At 44.4% G+C, this 16,028-nt stretch overlaps 1 protein-coding gene across 1 annotated transcript in view; it reads right to left on the bottom strand.

The window, feature by feature from the left end:
- Positions 1 to 250: 250 nt before the first annotated feature.
- RAB17 (RAB17, member RAS oncogene family) overlaps positions 251 to 16,028 on the bottom strand; it is a 60,127-nt gene continuing 44,349 nt past the window's right edge. Inside the window, exons 4-6 of the mRNA XM_063428732.1 lie at positions 15,849 to 15,974; positions 5,848 to 5,941; positions 251 to 556 (exon numbers count right to left, since the gene is read on the bottom strand). Of these exons, the coding sequence (XP_063284802.1) occupies positions 444 to 556; positions 5,848 to 5,941; positions 15,849 to 15,974 (333 nt within the window). The 3' untranslated portion in view covers positions 251 to 443. The remainder of the gene's footprint in view (positions 557 to 5,847; positions 5,942 to 15,848; positions 15,975 to 16,028) is intronic.

Genomic DNA, 16,028 nt, shown 5'->3' with positions numbered 1-16,028 from the left:
ATTTGGTGCAATTACCTGTATTTTTAATATTTTGCAAGTCATATAAAAGGTTAGTCAACTGAAACGTATGAGACTTACAACTGTATTATTGTCTGTAAAAATTCCACGACATGAATTTGCCAGATTATGTTCATAGATTATTACTTCTCCGTTCAGATAGCTTCCCCTCCTCCCCCCTTTACCCAAGAGTCCTGCCAAAAAAAAAATATTCCCCCCCAAAAAAATATTCCCCATCGCATTACCACTTTTTAATATCACTCAGTGACATCTTTTTCAGCAGCTTACCCGGTTCTCCAATCTTCTCATAATGACATTGTCCTAAAACTTACAATTGCTAACTTAATAACCAATATACAGTCCATACATGTAGTCTAAAATTCTGGGCTAAGGGTTCTTCAGTGTCACTGGCTGCTTGCATTTGCACCATAGTGGAATATTGTGAGTTAGGAGTTGCAGCAGTGCCTGAAAAAGAAGGTCTCTTCTCGTATTACCAAATTTGGGTTCCTCCGACACTGATTTTCTTCTTCATTGCTTTCCTTGCTCAACAGCTCCTGAGCTACAATAAAAAAGTAAAAACACACAGTAGTTAAAAGTGCCAGGTGACCTAGAGTCATATAAAAAGTTTCTTGGTTAAAATTATATTGTGCAAGATAGAAGTAATTTCAGTAGAACTGTATATTGCATGATCTCACATAAGCTCCCTTAAAGGACATGATCACAAAGATTAAGCAAGAGTAAAGTTATTAACAGCAGAACAAGGCAGTGCATCGGTAAGCAATACGTGGAGAATATCCAGCCTAAATAATCAGGATTGGTAAACATACACCCAATCATGCAATTTGTTGAAGCCATTTTCATTTTCCGATAACCTTCCATCCAGATTTACCAAATTTCTGAAAATAAATGAATTAAAAAAAAAAAAAAGCTTGCCAGACTCTAGAGCAAAATATTATTACAAAATATATCATAAAGATCACACACACGCACTTGATAATTCCAAGTATACTCAAATGATCAAATGCAAGGACATGAATGATGTAGGTCAGGACACAATATGAATGCTTCATGAAACCATACATTAAAAACAACACAGTCAGAAATCTTGTAGATAGAGAAGTGAGGTGACCTGTAGGTTGCCCTGACTTTTTATTTTTATTTTTTAATTCTAGATTTTTACTTTAATTCTAGATTTTCTATCTCCTGGTTTGCTTTAAAAAAATAAAAAATAAAAGGTTTTTGTTTGAAACAGCACATGCAAACTTAATTGCATGCTTGCACTGCGCTTTTTGGAGAGTTGTCTCTGGTGTCCACATTAGGAGTCTGCTTGTGGTGTACTATGCGTGACACAGTCGCATCTATGGAACTTAGTGTGGTCTACAGCCAGAATTCTCTCGATACCCTCCCAGGGCAAATGGTCAAGCCATTTGAGAACAGTTTGGCTACTTATCCTTGGAGGGTGTTCGAGAACTTCTAGCACCATAACTACTAAAGCGAGTTGTAGCGGCTATGGTGCTTGAAGTACTCCTTCAATCCTTCAATCTGCTGCATTTAAGGGAGGGGGGGGGGGAATACTTTTTAAATGGAAGACTTTATTTCATGAATAAATTAGTCACTAGAAATGTGTGATCGTGGCGGCGGAGCTTAGCTAGAGAGCTGAGCGGACGCCATTCCTGAGAACTCCGGCACCAATGATCGAAATCGCTAAATTACTCGACTAAAACACAATATCTAGACGCCATCCCAGCATATACCGTTCTCTAACATGGTGTGGAATCACCAGATGCCTTTCCTTTACCCTCCAACAGGCAACCTCCCACGCCGACAGATTAAGGCCTTTCGCGCCCCTCAGCAGCCAAAAACCTCAGTGCTGCCTTTGGGCCCATGTTCTGTGTCCAGAGCACGCACACACGCACGCACACACACACCATGGGCCGAGGATCCCAGAAACGACCTCTGGCTCAACTAAATCATGACCGCAATATTGGCACCATGTTTCAGCGCCCTGTAACACACAAGATGGCCACCCAGGCAAAAGGTAAGGCCTGCACACCCATGCACAGACAAACAGTGGAGGAGCCGGCCCCTTTGCCCCTAGAAAGGCCAAATGCACCAGCAGAGACCCCTGAAGAGGACCACAAAACATGACCCCTCCACAAAACATGACATTGCCATCCTGCTACAAATTATTAAAGAGCAACTTCAGCTTAATGAGGTTGTTCAGGTGAGAACTATAGCTCCCTGCAGCCTCTCTCATGTAAACACTGTATTTTCTGAGAAAATACAGTGTTTACATTAAAGCTAGGAACACCTTCAGTTGCAGTCACTCAGAGTGAACCAGAGGGAATTCGGAGTTGATGGAGGCATAATATGCCTCCATCCACTCAGATCTGCTGTCAGCAGTGGCGTACTAAGGGGGGGCGGTCCGCCCCGGGTGTCATCAGGCAGGGGGGTGCCACCAGGGCTGGCCAGTCTTGGAGTTCAGTGAGCTGTGTGGCTGCACCAGGTGCCATAGCAGCAGGGCGCCGGGCAGCCGACACAGCTCACACGCAGGGGCTGGGAATGGGAGCAGGAGACCAGCTGGCTGCACGGAGATTTGGGGGCGGAGCTAAAACTGCCGTGGGGGCGGAGCCAATTCAGATGCAGGGGCGGAGCTAAATGCAGCCTCTCACACAGAGGGAAAGTAGGAAGGAGTCCCTGCTTCCCCAACTACAGCACAGGAGCCAGAGGGACTGAATCCACTCCTCCAGCCCAAGCTTACTGTAAGTGAGAGAGTGTGTGCGGTGTGTAATTGTGATTGTGACGGTCTTTGACTGTGTGTGTGTGTCTGTGTGTGTGTGTGTGTCTGTGTGTGTGTGTGTGTGTGTGTGTGACTTTCTGCCTGTGATTGTCTGTGTGACTGTGTGTGTGACTGTCTGCCTGTGATTGTGACTGTGTGTGTACTGTCTGCCTGCGTGTCTGACTGTCTGACTGTGATTGTGTGTGGGTGACTGTCTGTGACTGTGTTGAGTGTATGTGTGACTGTCTGCCTGTAACTGTGTGTGAGTGACTGTGTGTGGGACTGTGTGTATGTGTTTAGTAGATCTCTCCCTTATTTGGTGTCCTTAAATATTGCAATCCCACATAAGGATAACACATAAGGGTTTTATCTACTAAACAACTGAAAATGAGAAAGGGTTTTTTTTAATCTTGATCCTTTAGCTGTTTAGTAGATAATTCCCTGAATTGGTGCCCGTATGTGAGATTTCCATATTTAAAGATACCAAATGACGGTGCTGTTTAGCAGATAGCACCTTATTTGGTGTCCTTAAATATAGCAATCCCACATAAGGATAACAAATAGGGGAGTTATCTGATAAACAAAGATTGAAATTAAGAGGTGTCAGCCAGCTGTCACTTCCTCCCAACAGTACTTGCAGTGTGGCTGGCATTCATAAAGGGGCCCAGTCGCGCTATAACACGGTGATATAGGGCCCATCGGGTGGCCCTAAATGCTTGGGCCAACAGATGGGCCAGATCATGTGCGGGCCCCGGTACAGGTGCTCTGGAAGCAGTTCCACTGCTACACATGGGGCCAGGGCTGGTGACAACCGTCATGGTTGTCATCCCCTGATGGTGGCCCTGCTGGCACATGTGAACTTGCTTTCCAAATATTATTTCTTTACAGATCTTAATTCTGTCGTTAGAAGCACTGCCTGCAAGGGGATCCCCCCCAAGTGACAAGGGGTCACCAAGCCCCTAGTCAACCCCCCATCCCAAGTGACAAGGGGTCACCAAGCCCCTAGTCAACCCCCCATCCCAAGTGACAAGGGGTCACCAAGCCCCTAGTCAATCCCCCACCCCAAGTGACAAGGGGTCACCAAGCCCCTAGTCAACCCCCCACCCCAAGTGACAAGGGGTCACCAAGCCCCTAGTCAACCCCCCACCCCAAGTGACAAGGGGTCACCAAGCCCCTAGTCACCCCCCCCTCCTGTGACTTGGGCTCATCAAGCCCCAAGTCATTTCCCCCCCTCCCCCCAGTGACTAGGGGTCACAAAGCCCCTAGTCATCCACCCCCCAGTGACTAGGGGTCACAAAGTCCCTAGTCCTCCACCCCCCCCCAGTGACTAACTTACTATTAGAGGTCTTTTTTTCAGCCCCCCCAAAAAGACTTAAAAATAAGAATTTTCCACACACAAAAAAAAAAAAAACGGAAAAAATATATCCAGAAGATAAAAAAAAAAAAAAAAAAAATCCATCTTCATCCCTGCGAAGGCTTATAAAGCCTCCCCAAGCCCTGCAATTTGGAACTGAGCGCTCGAATAGGTAAATCTTGAGCCTTGCAGGTAACCAATCAGGTAAGGCTCTTGTTTCATTCTTTTGAAATTTCTATTCATTCGCCTAACAAATTAACAAATAGCCGAAATTCCCATCCGGGATACTATCTATATAATAACATTTAAGGACCGTTGCCCAATCAGAGTAACGAACTCTAGGAAGGAAGTAGGTCACGATCGAAGCTAAATCAGCTTATCAGACTCAGCCGAGTGATCGGGATAGCTAGAAATGCATCAGAGGGACGCAGTTTCTGACAGTTGGCCTGGAAGTTATGGACCCGGAACACAGCAATGAGTCATGGCCCACAGGTGGACCTTTTTGGATTTAAAAAGTGAGCATTGTGGTAGTAATTGCATTGTGCACTTTGAAAAGACATTAATTGTTGTAATGCGTTAAGGCGGTTGCTTTCTTAAGATGTTTCAAAGTTAAACAATTTTTGTTTAAATTTTTTTTGTCTGGTTACTTTCTATTACGCTTTCTTTGTTTTTATGGAAAATTAAGTCTGAAAGGTATGCAGTGGGAATTCTATATGCCTGATCTCAGCAACCTTTACATCAAAAGGCACTGAAAGTCTGAGCCTGCTATTAAGTGGCTCCGCAATATGTGAGTGGGACCATTTTGTGTTTATTTGTTTTATTACATATTGTATACAGATTTTACTATGGTCTGCTACTTTTTTGTATTTTAGGTTTTTTTATCAAGTGTATGGTAAAACATTGCACATGTGTTTTTACATATATTTAATATTTATTGAGTGTGCTCTTGCCACAATTTTTATTTTGATCTGCTACACTAAAAAAAGCTTGACATTTTTTTTTTTACAATTTAAAAAAAAAAAAAGTTTGTTGTGGAGTCAGGAGGAGGGGATTTTTTTTTTTTTTTTTTTTTTAATGGTGCGCCATGATAGTGCTTGTTTAAGGGGGAAGGGGGTAAAATATAGTGCCCAATAAGGCATTACAATTTAAAAACAAAGAAAAAAAGTGTTGGAGTAACCTTTTAAGCATCACTTTTTCTTTGTCCAGCTCTGTTTGGTTGTGTAAAAAGAAGATAAAATAGGTAGAGCCCAAGATATCTATTAGTCAAATGTAAAATAGTCCGCACCTTAAAAGTACCTTTACATACAAAGGATATGTGAACAGAGCTTTTGGTATTAAGATCGCAGTTAACAGCAATTACCATTTAAATACGGCTACTATGTTTGATTACAAGGCAAGTACCACACTCCACCGCTTGAAGGAGCCACAATGTGTGGGATTAAATATTCACATTCTTCAATCATTGATTTATATAGTGCACAAACATAGCAAACCCAACGTGCATCTGAATATCCATTTCAGCCTGCATCGGCACTTATGGTAAAGAGAATTCTAGGAAACTGACATAACACTAACCGGAAAGAACTTTCAGGCATCTTATTCCCACAGGAATTCTGATAAAATTATTGGAAAATGGAATATTAAATAGTTTCCCCCCAAAACTATTAGATCTAATTCACTTGCACACAAATGATTTTAATACAAAGAATATACTTACCCAGGATCTCAAATAATTTCCGCACATTGTCACCCGTCTCCGCTGAGGTCTCCATATACAGCATCCCCTTACTGTCTGCAAAAGCCTGGGCATCCTGTGTGTGAAACCATTTTAGTTTAACCGTCATATATATATATATATATATATACACACACACACACACACTAGATCTAATATAAACACTAGTCAGCCAGTATTGTGTAATCCCAGTCCCAAAAAGCACTTTTTGTTTTTTGAGTAATCAACTTAAAAAGACACCATGTCTCACATATAAATAACGTCACTGTTTAAAAGATGTACCCCAATGAAAAACATGCATTAAAATTATGCTTTTTTTTCCCATTGGGAGTAGATCTATAAAAGCAAACCTGTAGATCTCGACTGAAGCCGCTGCAAGCCCTCCCCTTCGAACTCCACTCAGACTTTCTGTGGCTTTCCAATCACAGACTTCTCAATGCAGCTCAATGAGAATTCTTTGCAAGGCAGGTGCTCTGAGCAATTGCTGCCTCTTGATTTTAGCGTCACTAAGCTAAACAACCAGGAAGTAACATGGTCTGCTTGACATCCATGGTGGGTGTAATAAGGTTGATTTATAAAAGTTCCAATTTCTAATTAAATATTATTATTTTTTTTGTTTTTGTTTTTTTAAAGGAGGACACACAAAGCATTTCAGCAAGCTAAAGCGCCTTAAGGGTCCAGGGTGTCCCTTTAAAAGCTGGAATACTTAATTTGTCATCTGTATCTGCTCAATGTGGATCTGTATCAACTTAGATATTGTGTGCTTAGTGAAATAGATCTGATCAGCCTGTTACCCCTTTCATCATACAGTGGTCAGTGGCGGCTCTAGACTTTGTGAGGCCTGAGGCGAAACTCAAACATGAGGCCCCCACTAACACCCAAAGTGGAATAGAAAAAATGGGGGTTGCACTGTGTGTATAAGATGCTGTAGTTGTATTTCAGGACAAGCTTGCATAGCTGGATAGAGAGAACTAGTCTCTGTATTCATTGTTCAGAGGCTTGCAGTGTTGCAGCTCACTGTGCTGCTGCGTTGTGAGCTCTGACTGTAGTTATGGCATAATTTGCCAAATAAATTCAATTTGCAATAAACTAATTTAATTAGCAATTATGCTATGGTTATACATTAGTGCCGGTGTGTCTATTTCTCAGTGTGTCTGACATTGTCTACCTTTTTATGTGCCTGAAGGTGTGCGTCTGACAGAGTATCCTTGTGTGTGAATGTATGTCTTTATGAGCATGCGTCTAGGACCGTATGTGTGGGGGATAGCTGCTTGCGGTGTGTTGTGTTTATGGGGGCTGCCTGTGGCCTTTGTGCATGTGTGTATGATGGATGTCTTCAGTTTGTGACTGTGACAAGGTGAGTAAAGGGGTAACTGACAGGGTGAGGGGGGTATATGAGACAGGGTTGGGGAGGTGGGTAGTGTTACAGATTTGGAGAAGGTTAATGTGATAGACTGCGTGTGGCATAGTTGGGGGGGGGGGGTGTCTATCACAGGGTTGGGGTGAATTTGCCATGTTTGGAGGAGGCAGTGCAGAGGGGAGTGACTGTGACAAGATTAAGGGGGTTAATGTGAAGGGGTAAGTGTGTCAGGGCGAGTGCTACAGACTTTGGGGTGAGTGGCACAGTTGAAGGACAGAATTGAAGGGGGTTTATGTAGTAGGGTGAGTGTGGCAGGGTAAAGGGGGTGTGTGTGACAATGTTGAGGACTGAGTGCTACAGTGCAAGAGAAGGTGGAGTCAGACAGGATTGGGGGGGGTTAATGTGATCGGGTAAGCGTTGTAAAGCAAGTGAGTTTGCCCTTGAGGGTTTAAAGTGAGTGTGGCTGGGTGAAGGGAGTGACAGTGTGTGGGGGCTGAAAGTGTTTGGGAATGGCGATAGTGTGGGTGGGGGTGACAGTGTGTGTGAGGGGGGGAAGGGCTATGACAGGGTGTGCGTGTGTGGGGGACCGTAACAGGGTGTGTGTGTGTGTGTGGGGGGCCATGACAGGGTGTGTGTGGGGTGGGAGGGGCCGTGACAGGGTGTGTATGTGTGGGGGGGGGACCGTAACAGGGTGTGTGTGTGGGGGGAGGGACCGTGACAGGGTGTGTGTGTGTGTGTGGGGGGGAGGGACCGTGACAGGGTGTGTGTGTGTGTGGGGGGACCGTGACAGGGTGTGTGTGTGTGTGGGGGGGGGGGACCGTGACAGGGTGTGTGTGGGGGGGGGGGGGACCGTGACAGGGTGTGTGTGTGGGGGGGGGACCGTGACAGGGTGTGTGTGTGGGGGGGGGGGGACCGTGACAGGGTGTGTGTGTGGGTGGGGGGACCGTGACAGGGTGTGTGTGTGGGGGGGGGGACCGTGACAGGGTGTGTGTGGGAGGGGGGACCGTGACAGGGTGTGTGTGGGAGGGGGGACCGTGACAGGGTGTGTGTGGGGGGGGGACCGTGACAGGGTGTGTGTGGGGGGACGGACGGACCGTGACAGGGTGTTTGAGGGGGGCGTGACAGGGTGTGTGAGGGGGGCTGTGAGGTGGGTAGGGGACTGTGAAAAGGTTAGAGAGACACCTCTGTCCTGCAGGACTAACGGGAATGGCATTCCGGTTGTGGAAAAAGTGCAGGAACACCATTCCCACGCGTTCCTGCAGGATTTGAGCCCTGGACCAGAGTAATATTGCAGCCGACACAGGTATTCATCCTGCCATAGCTTTTACCTCTGTGTGTCTCGTGCCCTAAAACTATGGATAGAGGATTTCGAAGATGGAGTTTCAAACAAACACTTTATGTAGGACCCTGCACTACTCCTTTGTCCAAGTCACCCTGTGCCCATTATAGGTGCAGACTGTATTATGCATCTATTGTTAATGGTTTGTGTGCTCCTGTCCTGTTGATGCTTGCTACCAACATAATGGATTTGGCTATGGAGCCTGTATAATGCCCTCTGTTTGTAGCGATAGCTATATGCACTACCTGAATAGCAAGGCTTGTTAATTTGCATATTGGAGTATATTTGCATATTGCCAATTCTGCAGGCAGGAGAGATTTTGTGTTAATTATTGTCTTCCTTGCCCCATTGTAAATATGTAATTGTGTTTTAATAAGTTGATGTATGTTGTCTGCTATGATTTGGTTATATGAAGTTGTCACAGCAATCTAAGTGTAGTGAACATATGGGCTAGTCCCGAGGTAAAGTATTGTGTGCTATTTCTGGCGTGGATTTTTAGGGATCCCAAAAACAGTCTCCAGACCTGTTGGCTGGCTACACAATCCCTCTAGCCCTGGGATAAATCAAGAGAGCTAGGCCCGAGAGCCGCAAGTGCCTTTGTATAGGAAATAGAAATCACATTGCAGGCAGAGGCAGACTTGCCAGGAAGAACGGCTGCAGAGAATAGGCAGAGGTGGCGATACCTGCCTGAAAGAGCTGCAGCCTGGTCGGTGGAAAAGACCCAGAGAGACCCCAGACTTGGGTTCAAGCCAACTGCTAGAAAGTGGATTGGGCGGAGGTACTCGGTAGGCGTACAGGAGCTCCATCACAATCTTCCCTCTGAAGCCTCTGTTTATATGGTCAGAGCTCTATTCAGGAATATAGTCCTCTCAGTATCCGACAGAAGGTCTCTCTGGCTTAGATCACGAACGCATCATCTAACAGCCTGTCAAACAACTGGATAATTCATTAGGACAGCAGCAGATGGCAGCAAGGCATACATCAGGACCGTAGACCTAAACAAACCTTCAGAAACAAAAGAAACACAGTAGGCGCTTTGTTTTTTGAGACAACAGAGCCTACTGGCCAGGCAGAGAATATGGGAGATCTCAGCCTTGGAGAGTGGACCATTCATCCAGAGGAATTAGATCAAGAGGATTAGCACCAGCTAAGAGTTCCAGATCTTTATGATGGTCTGCTATCCCAGCCTGAATAAATAGAGGCCTGCCTGCTTCAATTCCTCCCAGTCTGAGAGAAATCTATCCAAGACAAATGGATCTCAAACATGTCAAGAGGATATTTTCTGAAGTTTGTCAATGCCCCTCCAGGTCTTAGCTTCCAGATCACAATGTGGCCAGGAAACAAAAACCAAATAAATTTAAAAAAAAAAACTAATAAAAAAAACCACAAAAAAAAAACACCCATGACCTTTGACCTTTATGACTACCCTTCATGCAGAGAAAGTGATCATAAATGTTCCAGAGGAACAAAGAAATTGCGGTCTCTATTTTCACCCGTTCCTGACTGAAAAAGCATCAGGAGGATGGGCACGTATTCTGGATCTACACAAATGTCAAATGTCTTGAACTTTCTATTTTAAAATTGGTATTTCCAGGCCAATGGATGATATCAATCGATCTGCAGGATGCATATTTTCATGTCCCTATTGTAGTGCAACATCAGAAGTTTGATATTTGCAGTAGAAAAGGGGCATTTCCAGTTTCAAGCCCTTCCCTTTGGATCATTTACTGACCCTAGCATATTCTCCAAAGTAACTGTTGTCCTTATTGCATAACTGAGAAAAAAAGGGCATTGCAATATGCCACTATTTAGATGACATTCTGATCCTTGCAGACAACAGAGAAAACCTTGTCTACTGGGATCTATTTCCTCGACCATTGGTCTGACAAGATGGGCCCAGTGGAGGATGAGACCATTACAGGAGAAGAACTTCCTGAAACTGTTCAGGTAAAGCAACCATCAAGACTCCTCTCTAGCAACCTTCTATGGTGGTTGATAGACAAGAATATCTACAGGGGATTTACATTAGGAGGCGCTCAATAGATCATCCTTACTACAGACGGGGAGCTTATCTTAAAGATCAAATAGCCCAAGGAGTGTGGAAAACATTAGCCTCATGACTTCCCATCAAATGTTCTATAGCTTCTGGCAGTTAGCCTTCTAGAGCTTCCTCAGGTATATCAGCAGCTTCTTAATCTCGCCTGACAGCTGGTAGACTCCACCAGGTCAAAGCAAGCGACTCCTCATCCTAGTGGGACTCATGAGGACCCCAATATGCTCTGAGCCTCGGGTGGCATTTTTGGTGGCATCTGTGGTATGGGCCTCTCAAAAGAGTCTGGTATCAGACAATCAAGGACTTTCCAGACAAAAGTACCGCTTCGGCTGGAGCTCCATAGGTTCATGCATCCTATGGTTTAAGAGATGTCGGTGTCACTTTAACCTTGTTGTGAGTCAAAAACTAACACATGTTGTAGTGATGCTACCACCCATAAGGATATAGCAACACTCATACCTCTAAGTACCAGACAGACACAGACATATGTAAGCGAAAACTACAGCAGTATATTTGAGTCTTCCCAAAGTATTTCTCCAGGATATTTTGTAGATTGTTCGCTAGTCCCAACACTGCTCTTTGCAGTTAGTGACACGTGATCTGTCAAACATTTAAACAAATAGGTGAACTTCATTTAACAAATTTGTTTTACTTTGGAAAGTGATTAAGTAGGTGTGCCAAGTAGAGTACATAAATGTATTTAAAAAAAAAAAAAAAAAGTTTTTTTTTTAGTTTGTATAATATGTATACATTTCCCCCCACGTAGGAACTGTTAACTGATTTTAGTGGAAAAAATAAAATACTAGTTCTCAATAATACCAGCTATCTTGAATATAAAGATACAGTTGTGCTCAAAAGTTTGTATACCCTGGCAGATAATGTTAAAGTTTGGCATTGATTTTGAAAATATGACTGATCATGCAAAAAAAATAAAAAAAATTCTATAGGCACCCAGACCACTTCAGCTTAATGAAGTTGTCTGGGTGCCTGGTCCAGCTAGGGTTAACCATTTTTTCTATAAACATAGCAGTTTCAGAGAAACCGCTATGTTTATATTAGGGTTAATACAGCCTTTAGTGGCTGTCTCATTGACAGCCGCTAGAGGGCTTCCGCGCTTCTCACTGTGAAAATCACAGTGAGAAGACGCCAGTGTCCATAGGAAAGCATTTTGAATGCTTTCCTAAGAGACTGGCTGAATGCGCACGTGGCTCTTGCCGCGCATGCGCTTTCAGCCGAAGAGGAGGAGAGGAGGCGGAGAGCTCCCCGCCCGGCGCTGGAGGAAGAGGTAAGTTTAACCCCTTCCTCTCCATCCAGCCCGGCGGAAGGGGGTCCCTGAGGGTGAGGACACCCTCAGGGCACTATAGTGCTCCTTAAGTATTTTAGTGAAGGATAGTGATCATATGAAGCCATTTATCATCACATAGTTTTTGGACTCCTTTTTAAATCATAACACAAATCACTAAAATGGCCTTGATCAAACAAGTTTACCTACCCTTGAATGTTTGGCCTTGATACAGACACACACACGTTAAAATGGCAATTCAAAAGGTTAATTTCCCAATTAGAGTCTGTGTATGAATAGTCAATGAGTTTTTTAGGGGTCATGTGGATGCACTGAGCAGGCTAGATACTGAGCCATGGGAGCAGAAAAGAACTGTAAAAAAAAAAAAAAAACAGCATAACAAGGTAATGGAACTTTATAAAGATGGAAAATGATATAAACGTATATCCAAAGCCTAGAAAGTTTGGGGATCTCTTGATACCAAGATAAGGTCAGGTATACCAAGAAAGATTTTAGCTACAACTGCCAGAAGAATAGTTCAGGATATGAAGAAAAACCCACAGGTAACCTCAGGAGAACTACAGGCTGGTCTAAAAAAAAGACGGTGTGGTTGTTTCAAGGAGCACAATACGACAATACTTGAACAAAAATGAGCTGCTAGAAAGAAGCCATTATTGCGCCAATGCCAAAAAAAAAAAAAAGCCTGGTTCTAATATACCCGGCAACACTTTAATAAATTTGTGTTTTATTAATGTTTGTACATACAATATACATGTTAGCTGTTTGAGAGTAATAGAACATAAAGACTATTATTTGAAGAACTGGAGCATGAATAACAAAATAGATATGCATATGTGAAAGCATGAAATAAAGATTGTGCCAGTATGCATCCTGGTTTTGCTTTTGAGAGGCCAGGTGTGGCTCTTAACAAGTAGAAATGCCATGGGCCTTACTGCAAGCCCTTGCTGACCGATAGAAGTCACTGCCAGTTAGCAGCTGCCCTGGGTGAGTCAGTCAGCAGGTGGTTGCGGGTTGTTCCCTCTAGAGCCGCTCTTCATTCTAGATTTTCCCCCAGCCAGGATTTCGATAGTGTGGTTTTCAGGCCCAGTTTTTGCAAAAACACTGCCGGGTTTTCAGAGGATGACAGCTTGAGTGTCTCCTCACCATGGGGGACCATTAGTGAACCCTCTATTCCCAATCTGTACTTGACAGACTAGTCTCTCAGCCTCCTGGCGATGGGGGCTGGCTGCCTATTCTCCATCAGTACTGAGAATGGCAGGTCTCCATATATAAATACTGTGCAGCAGTCATATGTGACCGTCCCCAAGATCCTGGAGTGATCCAGAATTGCGGTTCTCACTGCCACGTCTCTCGTGACTGCGATGGTGTCCCTAGGAGCTTCGGCTGGCGCTGTGGCAGACTTGCGTATCCGGAACACCGATGTTATCTGCAGGGGATCATTGCTCCCCTTGATGTCCATGGAGGTGGTCAGTGCCCGGAAAAAAGGCAGCAGCACCTCTCCTCCCACAGTCTCTGTGAGGCCTCGAAGGCGTATGTTCTGCCGTCTATGGCGGGCCTCTAGTGTAGCCACTGCACGGCTTAGTTGGTGGGCCTGCTGGGTGAGCCCCTTGATTTGGCTCTGTGCTTCCTGTAGCTGGCTGTCTCTGTCTTCCTCATTTCCACTGCTGTGATTTTTTTGGTGAATTATTCCCAAATTCGGCGTGGGCCTCCTAAAGGTCAGACTTCTCTCAGATCGATCAGGAGCCTCTTAAGGTCTCCTTTGGTAGATGGAGTGGAGTCTTCATCCGACGCAGTGGACGGATACCCTCCACTGGCTCGAGGAGAGGTGAGTAATTCCTCCTCCTCGTGGCAAACCTCCTCGGGTCGCTCCGGGCCTCAGGCACCATTTTAGGCAGTGCTGGTGGCGTGGGCCTCTCGAAGGAGAGTCGGATGTCTGGTAAGCGGAGGTTTTTTTTCCGGGCAGTGTATATGATCCTATGAGTGGGGACAAAAGGAAAGAAAATACTAGTGCAATATAGTCTAAAAAAAGTATTGGATCTATTGATACATATGTTGTACACTCACAAAGAGCCAGTGATTACTAGGCTCAATGTGTAAGCTGCATAGGATTTATGTGGTCCTATTCCCTCTTATATATGTTTGATGGAAACTGCTTTTTTTGATTGTAGTTATAAATCCACCAACATTTGTTTTATTGTTCATAAAGTGCAAACTTTAAGGGTATGCAAACTTTTGAGCACAACTGTATGCTCATTGTACGTAAGGTGCTACGGTTTCATCCTCTTTACCATATATAGACATTTCATATTTTTGGATAACCTTTTCAAATGATTTAATATTTTTTTACATTAAAAATATTAAAATAAAAAGCGTAAAATGTAAATATTTCAAATATATTTAAAGTTTATCAAAAATATTAAAAGGACCACTCTAGGCACCCAGACCACTTCAGCTTAATGAAGTGGTCTGGGTGCCAGGTCCATCTAGGATTAACCCATTTTTCTATAAGAGAAACTGCTATGTTTACGTTAGGGTTAATCCAGCCTCCAGTGGCTGTCTCTTGACAGCCGCTAGAGGCACTTGCGTGCTTCTCACTGTGAAAATCATCATGGCCAGCGTCCATAGGAAAGCATTATGAATGCTTTCCTATGAGACTGGCTGAATGTGCGCGCAGCTCCTGCGCATTCAGCCGAAGAGGAGGAGAGGAGGAGAGCTCCCCGCCCGGCGCAGAAGAAAGGTAATATTTTAACCCCTTCCTCTCCCCAGAGTCCAGCGGGAGGGGGTCCCTGAGGGTGGGGACACCCTAAGGGCACTATAGTGCTCCTTTAAATTAAAAAAAATAAATCAAGTCCATTGTTTGACCTACTCCAACACCTTTTATATTGCTTTGCTTCTGTAAATCAAATAAGTCTTGCAACGTTATATACAGCGCTGCACCGGGAGGCTGGCAAGGCATTTGCCTTGGGCGGCACTTTCACAGGGGCGGCAAAAAAGCCGCCCCCCAAATGCCCTGGCAATTGCCTTGCCAGCCTTTTGTCCCGGGGAGGCCCAGGAGCTGGCCACCTTAGGGTCCGCCCCCCCGGCCTCCATGCTCAGCTCCCTTGCACGCACCGCAGCGATGACAGAGACGGAATATAACATCACTGAGGCCCCAGCATCACTTAGAGGTGCATGAGGGAGCTCAGCTGGAGGATCAGAGCTCCCTCGCCGCCCGTCTCCACTCGGCACATGCCAGCCCGACGAGCTGCAGCCAGCCCCCAGGGTAGATCCACTCCAGCACTCCCAAAGGTGGGTAAATTAAACTTGATTTTTTATTTTTATTTTACATTGTGAGTGTGTGTGTGTTAGTGAGCGTTTATACGCGTTTGTCAGTGTGTGTATGCATGTGTCACAGAGTGCGTGTCTGTCGGTGAATGTGAGTGAGTATGTCTGTGAATGTGTAGGTTTCAGTAAACAGTGTGTGTGTGACAGTGACTGTATCTGTAAGTGATGGTATGTCAGTGCATGTATCAGTGAGGGAGTGTGTGTCAGGAAGATAAATTTGGATGGGGGTGTGCTAGAGTTTTGTCATGCCTAGTGCAGCACAAAACCAGAATATTTTATTTAAGATGTTCACCAAATTGGGCACTGTGGGGAAACTGGAAATACAAAAATTGTAGACAAGTATAGCCAAAAGAAAATCCGTAAAATCCCTTCAGTTCACTGATTTTCCACTGTCATCAGTCCACTGATTTTTCTAGGCCAGCCATTTTAGACTAAAATATTTAGCAATTCTCCAGAAATACCAGTTTAGCAAAAGAGATAAAACAGAAAAAAAAAATAGTGCAGTATAATTTGTTGCTATTACATTTATAAATGCAGGAGAGTAGTGGGAGAACATGAAGTGCTTCTACAAGGATCATGTAGCATGCTAAATACGAACACATACCTCTTTTGAGACTTCTCGCTCACTGTCAAGGTCGCTCTTGTTCCCAACCAAGCAAATTATCACTTGTTGTTGATGGAAATACTGCACAAGCTCGTCCAGATATAATTGGGCTCTGTTGAAGGTATCCTGTGGGTACAGGGTTATTTTGGGTGCAAAAAAAATTCAAATTAGAGAAGTAAG

The sequence above is a fragment of the Pelobates fuscus genome, chromosome 8 (genome assembly GCF_036172605.1).
Source record: "Pelobates fuscus isolate aPelFus1 chromosome 8, aPelFus1.pri, whole genome shotgun sequence".
Lineage (NCBI taxonomy): Eukaryota > Metazoa > Chordata > Amphibia > Anura > Pelobatidae > Pelobates > Pelobates fuscus.
Note: the sequence above shows the minus strand (reverse complement) of the source record. Positions and strands in the feature narration are given on the sequence as shown.